This window comes from Phacochoerus africanus, chromosome 16 (genome assembly GCF_016906955.1).
Source record: "Phacochoerus africanus isolate WHEZ1 chromosome 16, ROS_Pafr_v1, whole genome shotgun sequence".
NCBI classification, from domain to species: domain Eukaryota; kingdom Metazoa; phylum Chordata; class Mammalia; order Artiodactyla; family Suidae; genus Phacochoerus; species Phacochoerus africanus.
The window spans coordinates 28,803,469-28,822,165 of NC_062559.1; the positions used below are offsets into that span (position 1 = coordinate 28,803,469).

General features: G+C 38.5%; 1 protein-coding gene across 1 annotated transcript in view; it reads left to right on the forward strand.

The window, feature by feature from the left end:
* The first annotated feature begins 14,047 nt into the window (after positions 1-14,047).
* The window catches only part of ASZ1 (ankyrin repeat, SAM and basic leucine zipper domain containing 1), a 51,206-nt gene continuing 46,556 nt past the window's right edge, over positions 14,048-18,697 (forward strand). The window contains exons 1-3 of the mRNA XM_047763319.1: positions 14,048-14,192; positions 14,596-14,695; positions 18,449-18,571. Coding sequence (XP_047619275.1) covers positions 14,088-14,192; positions 14,596-14,695; positions 18,449-18,571 — 328 coding nt within the window. The 5' untranslated portion in view covers positions 14,048-14,087. The remainder of the gene's footprint in view (positions 14,193-14,595; positions 14,696-18,448; positions 18,572-18,697) is intronic.

Genomic DNA, 18,697 nt, shown 5'->3' on the forward strand with positions numbered 1-18,697 from the left:
CAAGAGAGAAATGAGCAAGGAGGAGAGTGAAATGAGGTCACAAGTAAGAAGAAGCAATAGGTGCAGCAGGTATTCAAAGTGGAGGGACAATTTATAGGGTTGTTGCTGACCCTCTCTTTCGTGGCAGCACACCTGCCAGATTAGGAGAAGTTACTACCACTCAGTTGCTCTGCTGTTGAGTATCATCTCTTGCCTGCACTTGCCTTTGGTTACGTTTTGCCTGCTAGGTTAAACTCTCTCTCTCCTATGTCCTGGTGATAACTCTTCTCAAGCTTGTGACCTTGGGATTTTCCTCTAACTAGGACATTTTCCTCCTTAGCCTTTCCACCTCATGACTCTCCCACCACCATCCCCACCTCCATGCTTTTTCCAGGGCAAGTGCCTTTTCTATTGCATTCTTCACAGAGCTACTGAGAGGCCATTCACATTAAAACGTAAATGAGTTGGAGTTCCCGTCCTGTGGTGCAGTGGAAAAGAATCTGACTAGAAACAATGAGGTTGCAGGTTCGATCCCTAGACCCACTCAGTGGGTTAAGGATCTGGCATTGCTGTGGCTGTGGCATAGGCTGGCAGCTGTAGCTCTGATTTGACACCTAGCCTGGGAACCTCCATATGCCAAAGGTGCAGCCCTAAAAAGCTAAAGAAAGAAAGAAAGAAAGAAAAGAAAAATTATTAAAAATAAATTGATAAATAAATAAAATGTAAATGAGTGAAACAGGGCTTTTATGTGTACATTCAACCAGCAAGTAACAGTCATTTTGCTACCTGAAACTGGAGAATTTGTTGAAATGACTATAGTCTGATAGATGATTTGTTTTAAAGTACAGTAAATACATTTACAACATAATAGTAAAGACACCTTCTCTGTATTTCTCAAAGCCTATTTTGGTGTCAGGTAATATTTGGACAGCCATGGAACAAAAGAGACCTGGGTTCAAATCTAAACAGATTTAGTGATTTGGGTCAAGCTAATTAAACTTTCCAAGCTTCAGTTTTCTCAACTGAAAAATGGGACTGACATATCTTGCTCAGGGTGATTTTCAGATATAAATAAAATAGCAGGAAAAAGGCCCCACGTGTTGTAGGTGCTCCTGGTAATTCCATTTCCACCTTAAATATGTTTCCCTCTTTGTGTTGTTCCTTTCCATTTATCTTGCTCATAACATTTAGCATAAATCTATGAAGTGTCCGAACATTTATTTTTTAGCTCATTGCATATTAAAAATTCACATAGGTCTGGGAGCTCCCGTCGTGGCGCAGTGGTTAACGAATCCGACTAGGAACCATGAGGTTGCGGGTTCGGTCCCTGCCCTTGCTCAGTGGGTTAACGATCCGGCGTTGCCGTGAGCTGTGGTGTAGGTGGCAGACGTGGCTCGGATCCAGCGTTGCTGTTGCTCTGGCGTAGGCTGGCAGCTATAGCTCCGATTAGACCCCTAGCCTGGGAACCTCCATATGCCGAGGGAGCGGCACAAGAAATAGCAAAAAGACAAAAAAAAATTAAAAAAAAAATAAAAAATAAAAATTCACATAGGTCTGGTCAACTTTGATGCTATTAGCACATAAGTAAAGCAATGGTTCTAAAGCAGGTCAGAGCAAGGAAATAATTGTTTCTTTCTTCCAAAATATAATAAATACCATTCAAATAGCCCCTGGTGGAAGATCTGTTCTCTAAATAACAAATTATGAGCGGCAAGTTTATGAAATTTTTCTTTCAGGCTAAAAAATTTCTATCTGTATCACTGGTCTATTTCAAGGTGACAATTTCAAACATAGTTTTAAGCCAAACACATTCAGGTTATAATTTTCTTAAATTACTGTATATGTATAAACACCATTTTTTAATAAAAATATGTCCAGGAGATCATTTTCTTCAAGTTCATAAAAATTGTTTTATATTTATTCTATGGTAGCAATGATAGCATAAGTCCATCTTCTAGAATTAAATCGACATCTTCCATAGGAAAGTTATTTAATATGATAATATGTAAAGAAAAATTCTACTTAAGTGAAATAATCTTCTCAGTTTGGTTTATTTACAAAGCATTGTACTGAAATTATAAAACTCCTAAAAGAGAAGGTATACAGAACACTCTTTGATATAAATTGTAGCAATATTTTTTGGTTCTGTATCCTAAAGCAAAGAACATAAAAGAAAAACTAAACAAATTAAACTTAATTAAATTTAGAAGCTTTTGCACAGTGAAGGAAACTACTAACAAAACAAAAAGACAACCTACTGAATATTTGCAAATGATATGACTAAGGGGTTAATAGCCAAAATATGCAAATAACTTATACAACTCAATATCAAAAAACAGCAAAACCTAATTAAAATATGGGCAGACCTGAATAAACCTTTATCCAAAGAAGATGTACAGATGGTCAACAGGAAAATGAAAAATGCTCAGCATCATTAATATCAGAGAAATGCAAATCAAAACCACAATTAGACAGAGTTCCCAGCACTACAACTTAATGGGAGAAAAAAGAATGTATACATGTATGTGTAACTGGGTCACCATGCTGTACAGCAGAAAAAAAATATATATATAAATAAATGATAAAAAAAACCCAAACAACAATTAGATATCATCTCACATCTGTCAAAATAGCTGTCATCAAAAAGTATACAAATATATGCTGATGAGGATGTGGAGAAAAGCAAACCCTAGTACACTGTTGGTGGGAATGTAAATTGGTACTGCCACTTTGGACAACAGTTTGGATTTTCTCAAAACACTAAACATAGAATTATCATATCATCCAGCAATTCCACACTCCTGGGTACATATCTGAAGAATATGAAAATACTAATTTAAAAATATACATACACCTAAATATTCATATCAGCATTATTTACGACAGCCAAGATATGGAAGCAACCAAAGTGCCCATCAACAGATGAATGAATAAAGTGGTGATATATATAGTGAGTATATTTATATATATACATATGTATATATTTATGTATAAATATATGCAATGGAGTATTAGCCATAAAAAAAGAATGAAATTCTGCTATTTGAGACAATACGGATGGACCTAGAGAGTATTACGCTATCGAAATAAGTTAGACAAAGACAAATATTCTATGTTTTACGTTATCACATGTAGACTCTAAGAAATAAAACAAATGAATATATATAACAAAACAGAAAACAGACTCACAGAGAACAAACTAGTGATTATCGGTTAGAAAATACTTAGATTTCTTTGAAAGAGTGACTTGACAAATTTGAATTAACTGTTTATTAGTAGTAGTTAAATAAAATATAAGAACAATAGCAAACATTTATTTGATTTTTAGGTAATACTTTGTGTATTATAACAATGTGTCACCATAAGAATGTTAGGAAGTTATATGAAAGATCACTCAATCAAGAAGGCAGAATAGACTGGGAGTTGGGGTTAGTAGATGCACACTATTACATTTAGAATGGATAAGCAATGAGATCCTATGGATAGCATAGGGAACCATATCCAATCTATGGGATAGAACATGATGGAAGATAATATGAGAAAAAGAATTTATATAAAGTATGCTGGGTCACTTTATTGTACAGCAGAAATTGGCACAACATTGTAAATAAACTATAACAAAAAATAAAAGTAAAAAAAAATAACTTTCTTCTTCCATTAAAAAAAGAAGGTAGAATTTTAAATCTGTCCAAGGCTTAATTTCCATATGGTAGTAGAGTGGCTGAGAGGAGAGTAGACTCTGGGAACTGACCACCTGAGTTGACTCCTGGATCTATTATCTTTAATTATTTGACCTTGGTCAAGTTTTGTAACTTGTACGAGTTCCTCATTTATAAAACTGTAATAAATAACAGCACCAATTTGGTAGGGTTTTCATAAGGACAAAAAGGATCTGTAGCAGTCATTCTTAACTGCCTAACACAACACCCATTCTCAATCTTCTTTTCCTGTCCTCTGCTCCAGTATAAAGTCTGAAAGGTGTAAGAATTGATTTTCCAATTTCCCTTGCAAACTGGGGTGCTAGGTAACAGTGCCAGCAAAGGAAAGCAGAAATCTATTGGAGCTTCTAGGAAAGCTTTGGGTTCCCTGATTTAAAAAAGGCAGGTGTAGCTGGAGCCATTCTTTATATCTTTTTTCTTGCCTTCAACACAAACATGCTGAGGACAACTTACAACTTGAGAACAAGATCAAGAAAATGAGATGCTGTCAGAAACCATTGTGTCGCTGAAAGAACCAATTACAGTTTCCAGAACCTTTTTAATATGGAAAAATCAACTGTATGTTTCTAATTGACTGGTAATGAATATCATTACTTGCAGCCCAAAGGATTCATAACTGATACAGAGTTAATGCATGTGGAATGCTTGGAATAGTTCTTAGCCATGGTTAATGCTTAACAAATTTTAGCTGCAGGCATTATTTTCTAGTTGATCATGTGTTATAGGTCTTCAATTTGATATTCATTAATGTGTCATATGTATTTGTGTGGTTTATTTATCTTATAATTTCAACACTGAGTTATAATACTATTTAAAATTAATTGTATTTTCAACACGCGGTAAATTTGATCATTTCCTATAGCAATTACTGTAATCTAAAAATCCCCTTTTTAGCCATCTGTTTTAATTCAAAAGCCTGTTGAGCTTTTCTTGGTGTTCATTAACATATTACTAATTTTAAAGTTGTGGAAAAATGTTCTTGAATTTCATCATTTGCTCCTTTTTCACCCATTGTTAAAAACCTATTTTTTTGCAATATTTTTCACATAAAAATGTTCAGACATTTCTGAGCTTTTACTATTTCCTAGCAGTATACAACCATAATGTTTTGTTGGAAGTGAGGGTCAACATGCTTTTAAGACACTGTCTTCCACCAAACCTATCTGAACTGCAGTAGCTTTACAGATAGGCATTAAAAACCTAGGAAGAGGAGTTCCCATTGTGGCACAGTGGAAGTGAATCTGACTTGGAACCATGAGGTTGCAGGTTCGATCCCTGGCCTCACACAGTGGTTAATGATCCAGCCATGAGCTGTGGTGTAGGTGGTCATAGATGCAGCTTGGATCTGGCATTGCTCTGGCTGTGCTGTAGGCAGGCAGCTGTAGCTCCCATTAGACCCCTAGCAGACCCCTAGCCTGGGAACCTCTGTATGCTGCAGGGGCGGCCCAAAAAAGATAAAAAGCCCCCCCCCCCAAAAAAAAGAAAGAAAGAAAGAAAGAAAAACTAAGAATAAAAAGCAGAATTACAAGGTCAATAAAAATCTGCAAGTTCTAAAATTTACAAGTGAAGTAAATGATTGTGTAGATTTCCTAGTTAATGCAAACAAAAAATGGATATCAAGCCAAAGAAAATTATTCCAGGAAACTAATCACTCAATTGTGAACCTGTATCTAACTCTATTTAACATACACTTTAGAGTTCATTAGCACTCTACATCATGAAGAGTAAACCCACACTCTTGATTTCAATAACCCTCCCTCCAGGCCCCCTCCCGCCCCCGCACTCCCCTCCACCTCCAGTACACACATATATCCTCGCTTTTCCACACATTTCCCCCCACTGGAGTAAATTCAGCCCCCATTTACCCAATTTTTCAGGCTTAAAATTTTGATGCTATCCCTGACCCTGTCCCGAGATATGTTTCTACAATATTTTCTTAGCCTCTTTGCTGAAAACTTCATCTTGTCCTGCTTTACTTTATCCCATCTTCCTGCTTGAAAAACAGTCCCAGTGCTGGTAAATGACTTATGCTTAAGAACAAAGACCTAAAGGCATAAGCTATTCATAGGGTCAGCTGAATGAGGACATAATGTGTTTGTCTAGGCACTCCGGACCTGTGCAGATAGGCACGCCATTTGCACAAGCATGATAGGTCCTCTAAAGAATAAGAGAAAGAGGAACCTCATGGCCCCAAGTAGTGTATGAGGGGTCCTTAGCAGAATATGCATTAGCAAAGAGAACCAAGGTGCAATCCTAGGCATGCAGGGTTGCCGCAGACAGGCATGCTGTTTTTCGTAAACACAGTGAGGATTCTCTGGAATGCTATGCATAGATAGTTAAGGCCAAGCTTTCTCAAATGCTAACGAAATTGTTAAATGCCTAAAGGTCAGAGTAAAAGCTTAACCATCTACCAGCTATGTGACTTTTAAAATAATAAAAGAACTTATAAAATAATTTAAAAAAACACTATATACTGCACCTATAGCCCCCTCCTCACTTGACGTCATCCTAAAGAGCACAATAACAGCAGTGTGGTTTCTTGAGGCAGTGCTCTTGGTCCCTAAGACCTTGAGTCCCCAGGTTCCCACCATTACTTGAGATAAATGTCTCTGTGTCTTGTTTTATGTTAACTTTTTCCCCTAAGTTTCACAGCACCTGTTCTTCAGCCCCAACCTGCTGAGATGGTCTCGGCATGACCCCAGTCCCTTTCCTTCTCATCTCACTTCCCATCTATTAGCAGTTCTCATCTGCTATCTCTACAAAACATGTATATCCTGACTCTGGCATCTAGCAAGCTCCAAAAATAACTGCTCCTAACCTACTCTTCTATCATCACTTTCAAATTCGGGCTATATGTTAGAATATTTGAAGATGTAAACATTTTCATTAATCATTACTTCCTTGTATTGTATTGGTTAATGCTTCTTTTAACCAATACCCATTTTCATCAATATTTCCTGATGATTTTTTCCTCTTTGTTTAAAGATTGGTTTTGTTCTCTGATCTAACCATATTCCTTAAGGAAGAAAATAAATCCAAATAAGAATCCATTCCTGTTTTAACAGCATAACCTCATCACTCTGTTTTTTCACATTCTCCTACTGGATATTGATAACTGTTCTAGTCCTAGCCTCAGACATCTTTCTTATACGATTTATCTAAACCTGTCTACATATGAAAATCATCAGATGAGCCTTGAGAAATAGCAACTCCTCAGCCCCAGTCCCAGAGATTTTGATATAACTGGTTTAGACTGGAGCTGGCGAGAATCATCTCCAGAGAATTGTAATATCTACCTGGGGTTGAGAAACTAGAATACTGTAGCAAACTCTTAACTGGGGTTCCTGATTCTACTCCTCTCCCCTACATACAGTCTTTTCCCTGTGTAGCCAGATTGACCATTTAAAATGGGAAACAAATCCTTGTAATGCCCTAAAACATCAAGATAAACACTTTAGAGAGGCCTCCTCTGAAATCCCTACTTCAAATTCCCATTTGGGTCCACTAACCTCTCTTCCATTTATCTAATTAATTTTTCTTTATAGAAGTCATTCTTACCTGATATTTAATTATATATTTATTTGTTTTTCTTACTAGACCATAAACACTTTGAGATCAGGAATCTTGCCCGTGTTTCTTACAATTTCATCCCCCAGGCCTAGAAAGTATGGTAGAAGAACAGTAAATATTTGTAGAATCAATTAATGCTATATTTTTATGCTTATCCCTCCCCTTGACTGTCTTATGCACATTAATTTTTTCATTTCTTTTCTTTTTCTTTATGGCCACACCCGAGCCATATGGAAGTTCCTGGGCCAGGGACTGAATCCAAGCTCAGCTGTGACTTATGTCACATGTGTGGCAATACTGGATCCTTTAACCCAGTGTGCCAGGCCAGGGATTGAACTTGCACCTCCATAGTAACCAGAGCTGCTGCAGTCAGATTCTTAACCCACTGTGCCACAGCAGGAACTCCCACATGAATTTTAATCATTGAAAAAATTCTATTTACCATTTTTATGCATCTAAAACTATCTCTAAAAGAAGCAGTTACTCTAACTGGATCCCAGACACTGATTAAGAGTTAAGGATCTTAAGAGAATTTTTTCAAATGAGTTAAAGTAACACCACATATATTACTATAGAAAATAAGCGAGAATTATAAAAATGTGGTAACATTAAATTTAAAACAAGTTCCCCACAAATATAGCATCATCAGAGGCACTGGTAAAATAAACTGTGCTTGCTAATCATCACTAGTATCTGAGTCAAAGCTTAAAAGTTAAAACAAAGCAAAACAAAAGAAAAAAACCACCCAGGAACTAGGGAAAGCCTAAATTTGAGTAATATTTATTTCTGGGATACTGCTGGTTTCTTGCCTTCTTTGTTTTTCAGGTTCCTGTCATCAGTGAACCAAGCAGAACACTGTGGTCATTAACAAAGAGGGTAGGTGGCTTTCTGACCCACTCCAGGAAGTCACCCTGCGGGAATTCCCAAATCTTTTCCGACAAAACCAAATTACCCGTTTCTTATCTGGCCAGGAATAAAGCTTGTGATTAACCTATAAATGAGTCAAGATTTATTCTGAGTCTGGTTTACCAGTCAGAAGATGAAATCTGCTTTGGAGAGGAGGGCTTTAGAGACAGGGCTATAGTGTGAGAGTGAAACATGAAGGAAAAACAAGTATCTTTCTAGTGAGAGAGTGCTTGTGGGCATCAAACGTCCCAAATTAAAAGTGAGCTCACCTGGGAGTCAGAGAACCTGTTATAAATTCTTACCATCCTACCTAGCAGCTCTCTAAATAGTCTTGGGCTGTTTACCTAAACTTATGTACTTCAATTTCCTTATCTGTTAAACAGAGATAATAATAGCACTTACCTCAAAAAGTTATAGTGAGGATTACATGAATTAATGAATGTAAGGTGCTTAGAAGAGTGTTCGGGACACAGGAATATTCTACACATGTTTTAGAAAGTAATGACTAAAAGCGTGGATTTCAAAGATGTTTCCTGCGTATGAATCCCAGCACTGCCAAGGTAAGTGACCTTGGACAGATGACTTCACCTATCTGTGTCGCATATTGATCATATTGATTTAATATAGGTAAAGTCCAGAGAACAGTGACTGACATGTAGAAAGTACTATAAAATGAATTTAGTATCATTATTATTATCTTAGGTTATAATTTTTTTCAAGATTTTTGAGATGTTCATCTCTTCCAAGTCTTCTGCTTCTCTGATCACTATTTGTCAGGGCCCCTGGTTGCTTACTTTCTTTTGGCGGCCTTCTAAAAGAACAGGCATCCCACAAGAATGCATTTCTGGCACACTGATTTCTTCATTCTATCAATTCTCCAGTGGCAATATCATTGCTTTAATACGTTTTTGCTTTTGTTTTTTGCCTTTTGGGGGCGGCACCTGCGGCATATAGAAATTTCCAGCCTAGGGGTCGAATCAGAGCTACAGCTGCCAGCCACAGCCACAGCTACAGCAACACGGGATCTGAGTCACATTTGCGACCTACCCCACAGCTCAAGCAACGCCAGATCCTTAGCCCACTGAGTGAGGCCAGGGATCAAACCCACATCCTCATGGATACTAGTAGGGTTCGTTTCTGCTGAGCCACAACGGGAACTCCCTAATATGTTCATTATTACCTCTTAGGAAAATGGTTTCCAAAGTAGAATCAATAGCCCAGGCTTCTCTAGGGAGCTTGACACCTTATCTGGACATGGGTGTTCCTCAGAAATTTCAGACTGTCTCTGTGCAAAACAGAACTTACCTTTGTTATCTCAAAATGATGTCTTCTTCTAGGGAGTTCCCATTCTGGTTCAGCGATAATGAACCTGACTAGTATCCATGAGGATGCAGGTTTCATCCCTGACCTTGTTCATTGGGTTAAGGATCCAGCATTGCCGTGAGCTGTGGTGTAGGCTGAAGACGCAGCTTGGATCCCTCATTGCTGTGGTATAAGCCAGCAGCTGCAGCTCTGATTTCACCCCTAGCCTGGGAACTTCCATATGTTGCAGGTACAGCCATAAAAAGCAAAAAAAAAAAAAAAAAAAAGTTTTCTCTTCTAATGTTCTTGTCACATTAGGTTTGACTCTTCTGTACCCCATCCTTCATATACAGTCAGTAAAGCCAATTTATTATAATTCACAATAACTTTTAAATGCATCCTTTTCTTTCCATCTTTTCTGCCACTTCCCCAGTTCACAATTACAGCCTTTTTTTAATGGGTTCTGCCTCCTCCTGAAGTCACCTTCTAAAATCAATACCATACCTTATTCAACATAAAAGGGAATGAACTACAGATATATGTTACCATGTGGATCTTGAAAACATTATACTAAGTGATATATATGGTATTCTGGGTTGAATAGTGATCCCCCAAAATTCATGTCCACCCAAAATCTGTGAATGTGACTGTATTTGGAAATAAGATCTTTGCAGATATACGCAAGTGAAGGTGAGGTCACAGTGAATTAAGGTGAGTCCTAAATCCAACATGACTGATAAAAAGAGGGGAATTTAGATTCACAGACACTCAGAGATACAGACACACAGAAGAGAACACCTTGTAAGTACAAAGGCAGAGATTGCAGTAATGCATCTGCAAGCCGAAGAATGCCAAGGATTGTTAGCAACCACCAGAAGCTGTGAAGAGGGAAGGAGGGGTCCTCCTCCAGAGCCTCCTGAAGAACCATGGTGCTACTGATGCTTTGATTTCAGACTTTAACTTCCAGGATGGTCTGAGAATAAATATCTGCTTGTTAATAGCCACTCAATTTGTGGTAACTTGCTATGGTAGTCCTGGGAAATGAATACGTATAGTATGGATATACCACATCTTGTTCATCCATTCCTCAGTTTGGGTTGTTTCCACTTTTTGGCTAATAGCAGTAATGCTGCTCTGAACATTTATGAATACCTATGATCCATGTTGAGTTAATTTTTGAAAAGATATGAGAATCTGAAAAAAATGGATATGTGTATATATACATAACTGAGTCACTTTGTTGTACAGCAGAAATTATCACAACACTGGAAATCAATTATCATTCAGTAAAACTTTTTTAAAAAGAAATGAGGTTTTCAAAAAGATGTTCTTTTTTACAAAATCCTATGGCTATTCAGTTGATCCAGCATCATTTCTTGAAGACAATCCTTCCTCCATTGAATTACTTTTGCACCTTTGTCAAAACCCACTAGACCTTACTTGTAATGAGTGTATTTCCAGTTTCTCTGTTCTGTTCTATTGATCTAGTGTCTATCCCTTCTCCAGTACCACATAGTCCTAATTACTGTAGCCACACAATACATATTAAAATCAAGTAGAGTAATTCCTCCTACTTTATTCTTCTTTCTCAGACTTAAGTTATCTAGTTCCTTTGTCTTTCCACATAAGTTTTAGATTAATCTTACTTATTGTTAAAGTTTATTCAGCTTGCTGTAACAGAATACCATAGAGTAGGTGGTTTATAATAAATTTATTTCTCACAGATCTGGAGGCTGGGAAGTCCAAGACAAGATGCTGGCAGATTCAGTGTCTGGTGAGAGCTTGGCTCCTAGGGCGTCTTCTTGTTGTGTCCTCATATGGTGGATGGCACAAGAGAATTCTCAGGGGTCTCTTTCATAATGACATTAATCCCATTTATGAGGACTATGCCCCCAAATCATCTCCCAAAGGCCTCACTTCCAAATACCATCATTCTGGGGATCAGGTTTCAACATGTGAATTTTGCAGGGTGGCAAGGGAGGTGGGAGCAGGGAACACAAACATTCAGTCTATAGCATCTATATTTGCAAAAAAAAAAAAATAGGGCTAAATAAATTGATTATATGTAGATAACTCCCAAATTTATATCTCCAAGAGCAGCCTTTCTCCTGAGCTCCATATTTGAACATCCAACTACCCATGTGACAGCTACATTTGAGTGTTTGATTTTAAATATGTTAACTGAGGGATGCTCATTTCATCTTCAAGTTTATCCTCTGAACTGCCCCCATCTTCCTAAATGGCACCCTATTTAGCCAGATGGCAAACCCAAAACCTTCTCTACAAGAGTTTGAGTGTCTATAAACATTCACATATATGTACATGAACCTAAACCCCACAACACATCTTTTGTCAGTTTAAAAATATCTCAGTGTTCAATTGCTCTTAGAGTAAAAGCCAAAATCCTTCCTTAAGACCAACAGGTCCTCCCTCCGATCACATACCCCTTCCAATCACATACCCCTTCTGTCACAAAGCTCCAGCCTCAGGCCTCTCTGGTCTAAGCAGGTGAAAATTAAGTGAGACACCTCCGTTGCAAAATATAGGAACTTATCGGTCCCTGAGAGTGAGCGTCTCTTATATTTTGCTCCCTAGAGTTTGCGCTTGCACCATCCTAGACCCAGGCTTGGGTCCAAAGTCCTTCCTGTCTTAGGGCCTTCATATTAACCACCTCTTCCACCAAGAAAGCTCTCTTCTCCCACTTTTTATGCCTGGCTCCTTCTTATCATTCATGATACTGCTCAGCTAAGCTTTCTAAGCTATCTAAAATAATAATAACAATGTATTTCCAACTAAGCCATCTAAAATAATAATAATAATGTATTTCCAACTAAGCCACCTAAAATAATAATAACAATGGTAGCTAAGATTTATTCATCCCTTACATTGAGACTGGAGCAATTCCAAGTCCATTACTCCGTTTAATCCTTCAAACAATCCTATGTGGTAGATACTATTATAATCTCCATTTTGCAGATAAGGAAACTGACGCAGAAGAAAGAGGCTAAGTGAACTGCCCAACAGCATACAGGTACCGGTAGTAAGTGATTTGGCTGCGAAACAACCTAAGAGGTTTGATTCCAGAAACTGAGCACTTATTTCCTTTGGGTCACCTACAATCTGCAATAATCCTGTCTGTTCACTTGCATATTGTCTTTCCCCATTAAAATGTGAGTTTCGTGAGGCAGCTTGGTTTGTCTTTGATGTTGTCTTCTCAAACTTAGTTGTGTCTGCCTGTGCTCAATGATCCGTAACACTGATGAAATAAATGCATTTAGAAAGACAGGCCTGCCTCCCAAATCACCAAACTATTTTTAAAAACTTATCCGTGAAAATCTCTGAAGTAAATAATTCCAAAATCTTACATCGAAATTCCTTAAGAAAAATAAATATTGCAAAATTTTCTAAGAATTGGTGAACGGTGGCTTTCTTTTAAAATACATGTGCCTGGAGTTCCCGTCATTGCTCAGTGGTTAACGAATCCGACTAGGAACCATGAGGTTGCAGGTTCGATCCCTGGCCTCACTCAGTGGGTTAAGGATCTGGCATTGCCATGAGCTCTGGTGTAGGCCGCAGAGGTGGCTCAGATCCTAATTTGCTATGGCTCTGGCGTAGGCCTGCGGCTACAGCTCCAATTAGACCCCTAGCCTGGGATCCTCTATATGCCGTGGGTGTGATCCTAGAAAAGATAAATAAATAAATAAATAAATAAATAAATAAAATATATGTGCCCTATTCCTTGATAGGTCTACTTTTATGCGGTGGCAAAGATCATCACTGTGTTACCAATATCTCATTTAGAAGTTAGAGGCAGAAAATTGAGTTTGGGCCACTTTCACCTGGAGGTGTTTGTATTATTTACTCCGTGAAAATTTAAATCTTCTCTTCTCTCCAACTCTTGATCCATCCTCTCCCCCTTCCTCCCCTCTCTTGACTATTTCCTTTAGCGGACTGACCATCTGGCTGGGAAAGTGTTTTGAATTTCTGAAGTTTCTAAATCTACAATGAGAACTGACATTACATGCGACCTGAATTCTCCTGGCTCTTTTGTCAGCTCCCGTTTGACTGTTGGCTTCTTGAATGTATGGATAATGCTCCTCAGGGATTCATTCTGGGCAATAACACCGACCAGGGGACACATGTAAATGTGGCAGGGGGAGAGGTGAAAGCGATGAGAGTGAAAGCTTAGTCTTAAATCCTCATTCTGCTCCCGCTACCACTGGGCAATCCTTAAAGAGCAGGAACTCCATCAAGCAAATAACATAGAAAGAATGAAGGGTAAGTCACCAAATGGAATTGGAAGCACCAGCCAGAAGCACCAGTTTTCTCCTCCCTAGGTCTCAGGGTCACGGGAAAGGGTCCGAGCCTCTGTCTCGCGCCTGCGCCCGAGGGCCCAAGGCCTCAGCGCTTCCCGCGCAGCCCTTCCCGCGCAGCCCTTCCCGCGCAGCCCTTCCCGCGCAGCCCTTCCCGCGCAGCCCTTCCCGCGCAGCCCTTCCCGCGCAGCCCTTCCCGCGCACCCCAGTGCGCAGGCGCTGAGGCTGCGCGGAGGAAGCCCGGGAGGAGGAAGCCAGCGGGCGTGCGGCCCCTGCGGTGGGAAGTGGCCCGGTGGCCATGGCGGCAGGCCAGCTTCGCGGACCTGCAGTGGCCGGTGGAGGCGAGAGTAGCGAGAGCGAGGATGACGGCTGGGAGATGGGGTATCTCGACCGGGCAGCCCAGGTAGCAGAGGAAGCCTTGTCTTGACCATACCGGGATCGGCCTCCCCTGGCCACGAAACCTCTTTAATTCCTTGCCTGCGTTACCCTAAATTTTTTTTCCGGTGGAAATACAGGCATTTTTACAACAAACTCTCAAAGTTTCCCTCACGTTTCCTTACTGTACTTTTCATCAGATGTGCTGTAGATAGTCGATGTAGCTCTTTACTTGCGTTTGGTCCCACCGTCATTGCCCATTCCCTTTAAAAGAATTTTAGTTATGAAGTATTCACAAACTTTGTATGTAGCCTCCCTTCCCCCCACCCTCAAAAAGGGATGTACCTAAAACCAATCATTATCGTTTCCTGAGGCAGTGGAAATGAATATATGTGTAACAAGAAACCTTTTTAACTTTTTGCTTTTTTTAGAAATTAAAGGGCCCGTTGCCCGTGGAAGAAAAGAATGAAACGTTTAAGAAAGCTTTGGCCGCAGGAGATATTTCATTGGTGAAGGAGCTTCTAGATTCTGGTGAGAGTTAAGGGATAGTTTCCACCTAACATAATTTTCTCGGTTCACAAGGATTCCTTATTTTAAAAGGTTTCTGTAGCTTTTCTAACGGAAGCGCAGTGAATGTTACTGCATCGTGTCCTACATGGCTTGACTCAGTTCTGCCTTATTTTCTTCTAACCACAAATTTGGAATGTCATGCTGATTACCATCAGTTCTTGCACCTTCTTCAAAAGATCTACTCTGGAGTTCCCGTCGTGGCTCAGTGGTTAACGAATCCGACTAGGAACCATGAAGTTGCGGCTTCGATCCCTGGCCTTGCTCAGTGGGTTAAGGATCCAGCATTGCCAGTGAGCTGTGGTGTAGGTTGCAGACACAGCTCGGATCCTGCGTTGCTGTGGCTCTGGCGTAGGCCGGCGGCTACAGCTCCAATTAGACCCTTAGCCTGGGAAACTCCATATGCTGTGGGAGCGGCCCTAGAAAAAGCAAAAAGACAAAAAAAAAAATCACTACCTGGATGCCTATTCCAGCCTGTTGGCTACTCTGTGCTTCCTGGGGAAAGTCATTTAAACTTCTGAAGCATCAGTTTATGTAAAACATCATAATTCTGTCCTCTGTCCCCTATTATTTTTCTCTGTGTCAGATATTTTTAAAATTACCTTGACATGGAAATGTAAGTTGTTGACAATGATTGAAATTATCACGAGGAGTAAGAAGCATCAACCATTTTCTTGTAAATACAAAACAAAACATTAGTACACAAAATTACATATATAAAGCAAAATGTTTTTGTTTTATGCTAGAGCTGCTGCGTAATTTTTGTGGAAGGCAAGTCATTTTGGAAACGGTACAGTTCTGGATTTGATCACTAGTCCCACCATTTAATGGCTTTGTAATCTTGACTACCTTTGGAAACCTCCTAAGCTTCAATTTCCCCCTTTTTAAAACTGGGGTGCAATGGAGTTCCTGCGGTGGCACAGTGGGTTAAGGATCAATGTTGTCTCTGGTGATGCAGGTTTAATCCCTGGCCCAGGAATTTCTACATGCTGCAGGTACGACCAAAAAAGGATGCATTAAATCAAAGTTTTGTTTTTTTTTTGCGGGGGGGGGGTATTAAAATGAAAGAATACATATAGCTCTTAGAACATACAGGTATTATATAAATATTAGCTATTGTAACAAATAAGGACTGTGTGACTTTGTGTACAATAGAACTTGAGTTCGTAAGTGAAGAATTAAATCGAATAAAATTTGAATAATTAAAAGAGGACTAATACTAGGATATGCACACATGCAGGAGTGTGCGCAGTGTTGGATGGGATGGAATAGGTAGAAATTTATATTAGGAAAGAGAGTTTGCTTTGGGAGTAGTGGGACTAAGTGCAATGAAGTGGTGGAGGCTGCTGAAGGATTAGGACTTGAAAAGAGCCCACTGATAAAGTATTCAGTCAACCTTTTAAAATTAGTCTTTAATTACAAAAAAAAAGTTCATTTTAAAAATACAATATTAAATAGGTATAAGTAGAAAAATATCTTTGTCCTCACTTTCACATCCATTACCCTGAAGTCTCACTTTCACCGGTAACTAGGGCCTCCTGATTTCCTTCCAAAACACTTTAAAAAATATTTTTAATTTTTGGTTTTTCAAAGTCACACATATTTCTGTACCAGTTGAAAGGTTTAATAAAAATGAAAGCTCCTTTTGAGTCAGCCAAAAGGAGTTCAAAGAGGTCTTCAGTTTTTGATATTCTCCTATAAACTAACAGTTTCAGTTCTCTTTAAATTATTAAATATTTTAGATATTCAAAAAGATAAGGAGACTTATATTCCCCCCCTCCCCGGGGATTACCACTCTCCTACAGTTGATATTTATCATTCCTGCTTACTATATATGTATCTACTCCCCAAACAATAGAGTGTTATTTTGAATGTTTTTGAGCTATAAATATATTAGGTCAGTCCTTTTAAACTTATCTTTTTTTACACCAGGCTTAGAGCATAACATGTTCTTAATAATTTACTTTTTTTGCATTTAGAGGCGATGATTAGTAAATTTTATATTAAAGTACCATATTTGCCTATCTTTTCATATTTTTTTACTTTTGTTGTCACAGTTTGAGCAGTGATGTCAGTAAGGAAAGAAAAATGAGAAAACAAAATGATCTTTTCTCTGATCTCATTCATATGCTTTCAGTTGCAGCAGTTTAAAGAGGAAAGTTTTTTAGAGAAGACAGCTTGGGCTAGCAGTATATGTATGTACTAAGATGGTTTATGTTGTTTTCTCCCAGTAATTATCATGCACCTTATATCAATTAAAGTCAAACAATGGGGAATTTAACATATATAATTTTTCAGCTTATATCACTTAGTATTCCTACAGAAAAAAAAAAAAAAAAAGTGCCTCCTCCCCAAGTCTGTATTCCTTCAGTGATCTGGCCTTCATCTTTGCAGATGGAACTTGAGAGCCAAAGACTCTAAAACCTACAAAATGTTAAAGGCAAGCCTGTATTCATTGTTTTTTCATATACAGGTTTTCCTTGTTTGAAACAGAAAAGTGTTTTATTTTCTTTGTTTTCTTAAGATTAGCATATATTTCTTAGGTTGAAGAGATGGTTTGCTACTTAAATCTTGATCTCTTTATAGAAAAGTCCTTACTTAGATTTCATGGGTTTTATTTACTGCCTCATTGACTTCTTGTCCTTGTATCATATCTTCCTTGCTCCTCCCCAGTCTTAGATTCAAACCTAGATCATTTCCACCTTTTTTTGTTTCTTATGTGGCAAATCAATCAGTGCTATTGGGGAAAATCAGATGACTTCAAGGATTTGTGTTATTAATGATTTGAGAATTTTAAGGTCAGCTGACTCTCATCCCTTCCTTAGCAGTAATTATTCATTTCTTCCTGTCCCACTGGTAGCTATTTAAAAAACTTTACCCTATTCCTCAGGCCTGATATTTCATCTGTGCCTCTCCTTATTCTAGTTCCCTGTCATTCATTTGTCTAAGTCAGAACTTGATAGTTATTTTCTCTTTGTTGTTTTCCAACATTCCTCTACCTCAGAGTAATTTTAAATTCTAATAACCCCGCCTTTGAAGTGGCCTTTTGTATTCCTTCTTCTCTTTCTCCACTGCCTTTGCCCTGACTTTTACATAGACTTCTAGCTTCATAACTGGTTCTTCATGGCTCCTATCCCATTCTCAGCAGTGGTACCTATATTGTCTTTATGGTGTGTAGATCCCTGGATCACAAAGTTCAGTCTATATTTCTTAACAGAGCTTTTACAATTTAACTCTGACCTGACAGAGTTAGCCTCATATTTAGTCAGTCACCCATGTTTAAGTTTTGCATTGGGAAAGAAGTTAAGGGAGTTTAATAAGGAACATAGTTGGTATTTGCCACCGTAGAGATGTATGATAGTTTACTAACTAAAAAGACTTTTTGCATCTGTGAAACTTTTTCCAACTGCCCTACAGAGAAGAAGGTAGCACATAAAACCCTGTTCTAATGTAGATACTTAGTATAATATTATACAATTAAACATTTATCAGATCTAGTTTCTTGGAACAGAGTGAGACTTAAGTTAGCTATTTGATCAAAGTCTGTATATAAGTATTTTCTATTTTTCTGAAGCCATTATTACCAAGAAATTTGCTTCCCTTATTAAGTACGAGGTATTTGTCTCCACATGCAGTGCTTTAAGCTTATCAAGGTGACTGTTTTTGTTTGTGTTTTTTGGTGGGGAGACTTTTAAAAGCTTGTTTTTATATTGACAGGCATCAGTGTAGATTCCAGCTTTCGGTATGGGTGGACTCCCCTTATGTATGCTGCCAGCGTTTCCAATGTAGAGCTGGTTCGGGTCCTTTTGGATAGAGGTGCCAATGCAAGCTTTGATAAGGGTAAGATGTTTTAAGAATTTTAAATAGGTGAAAATTTACTTTGTATATTTTTCTGTTTGGAAGTCTAATTATATTCTGTCTGGGTTGGTGATCTGTACTTTCCATGATCTATTTTCATATATTCAC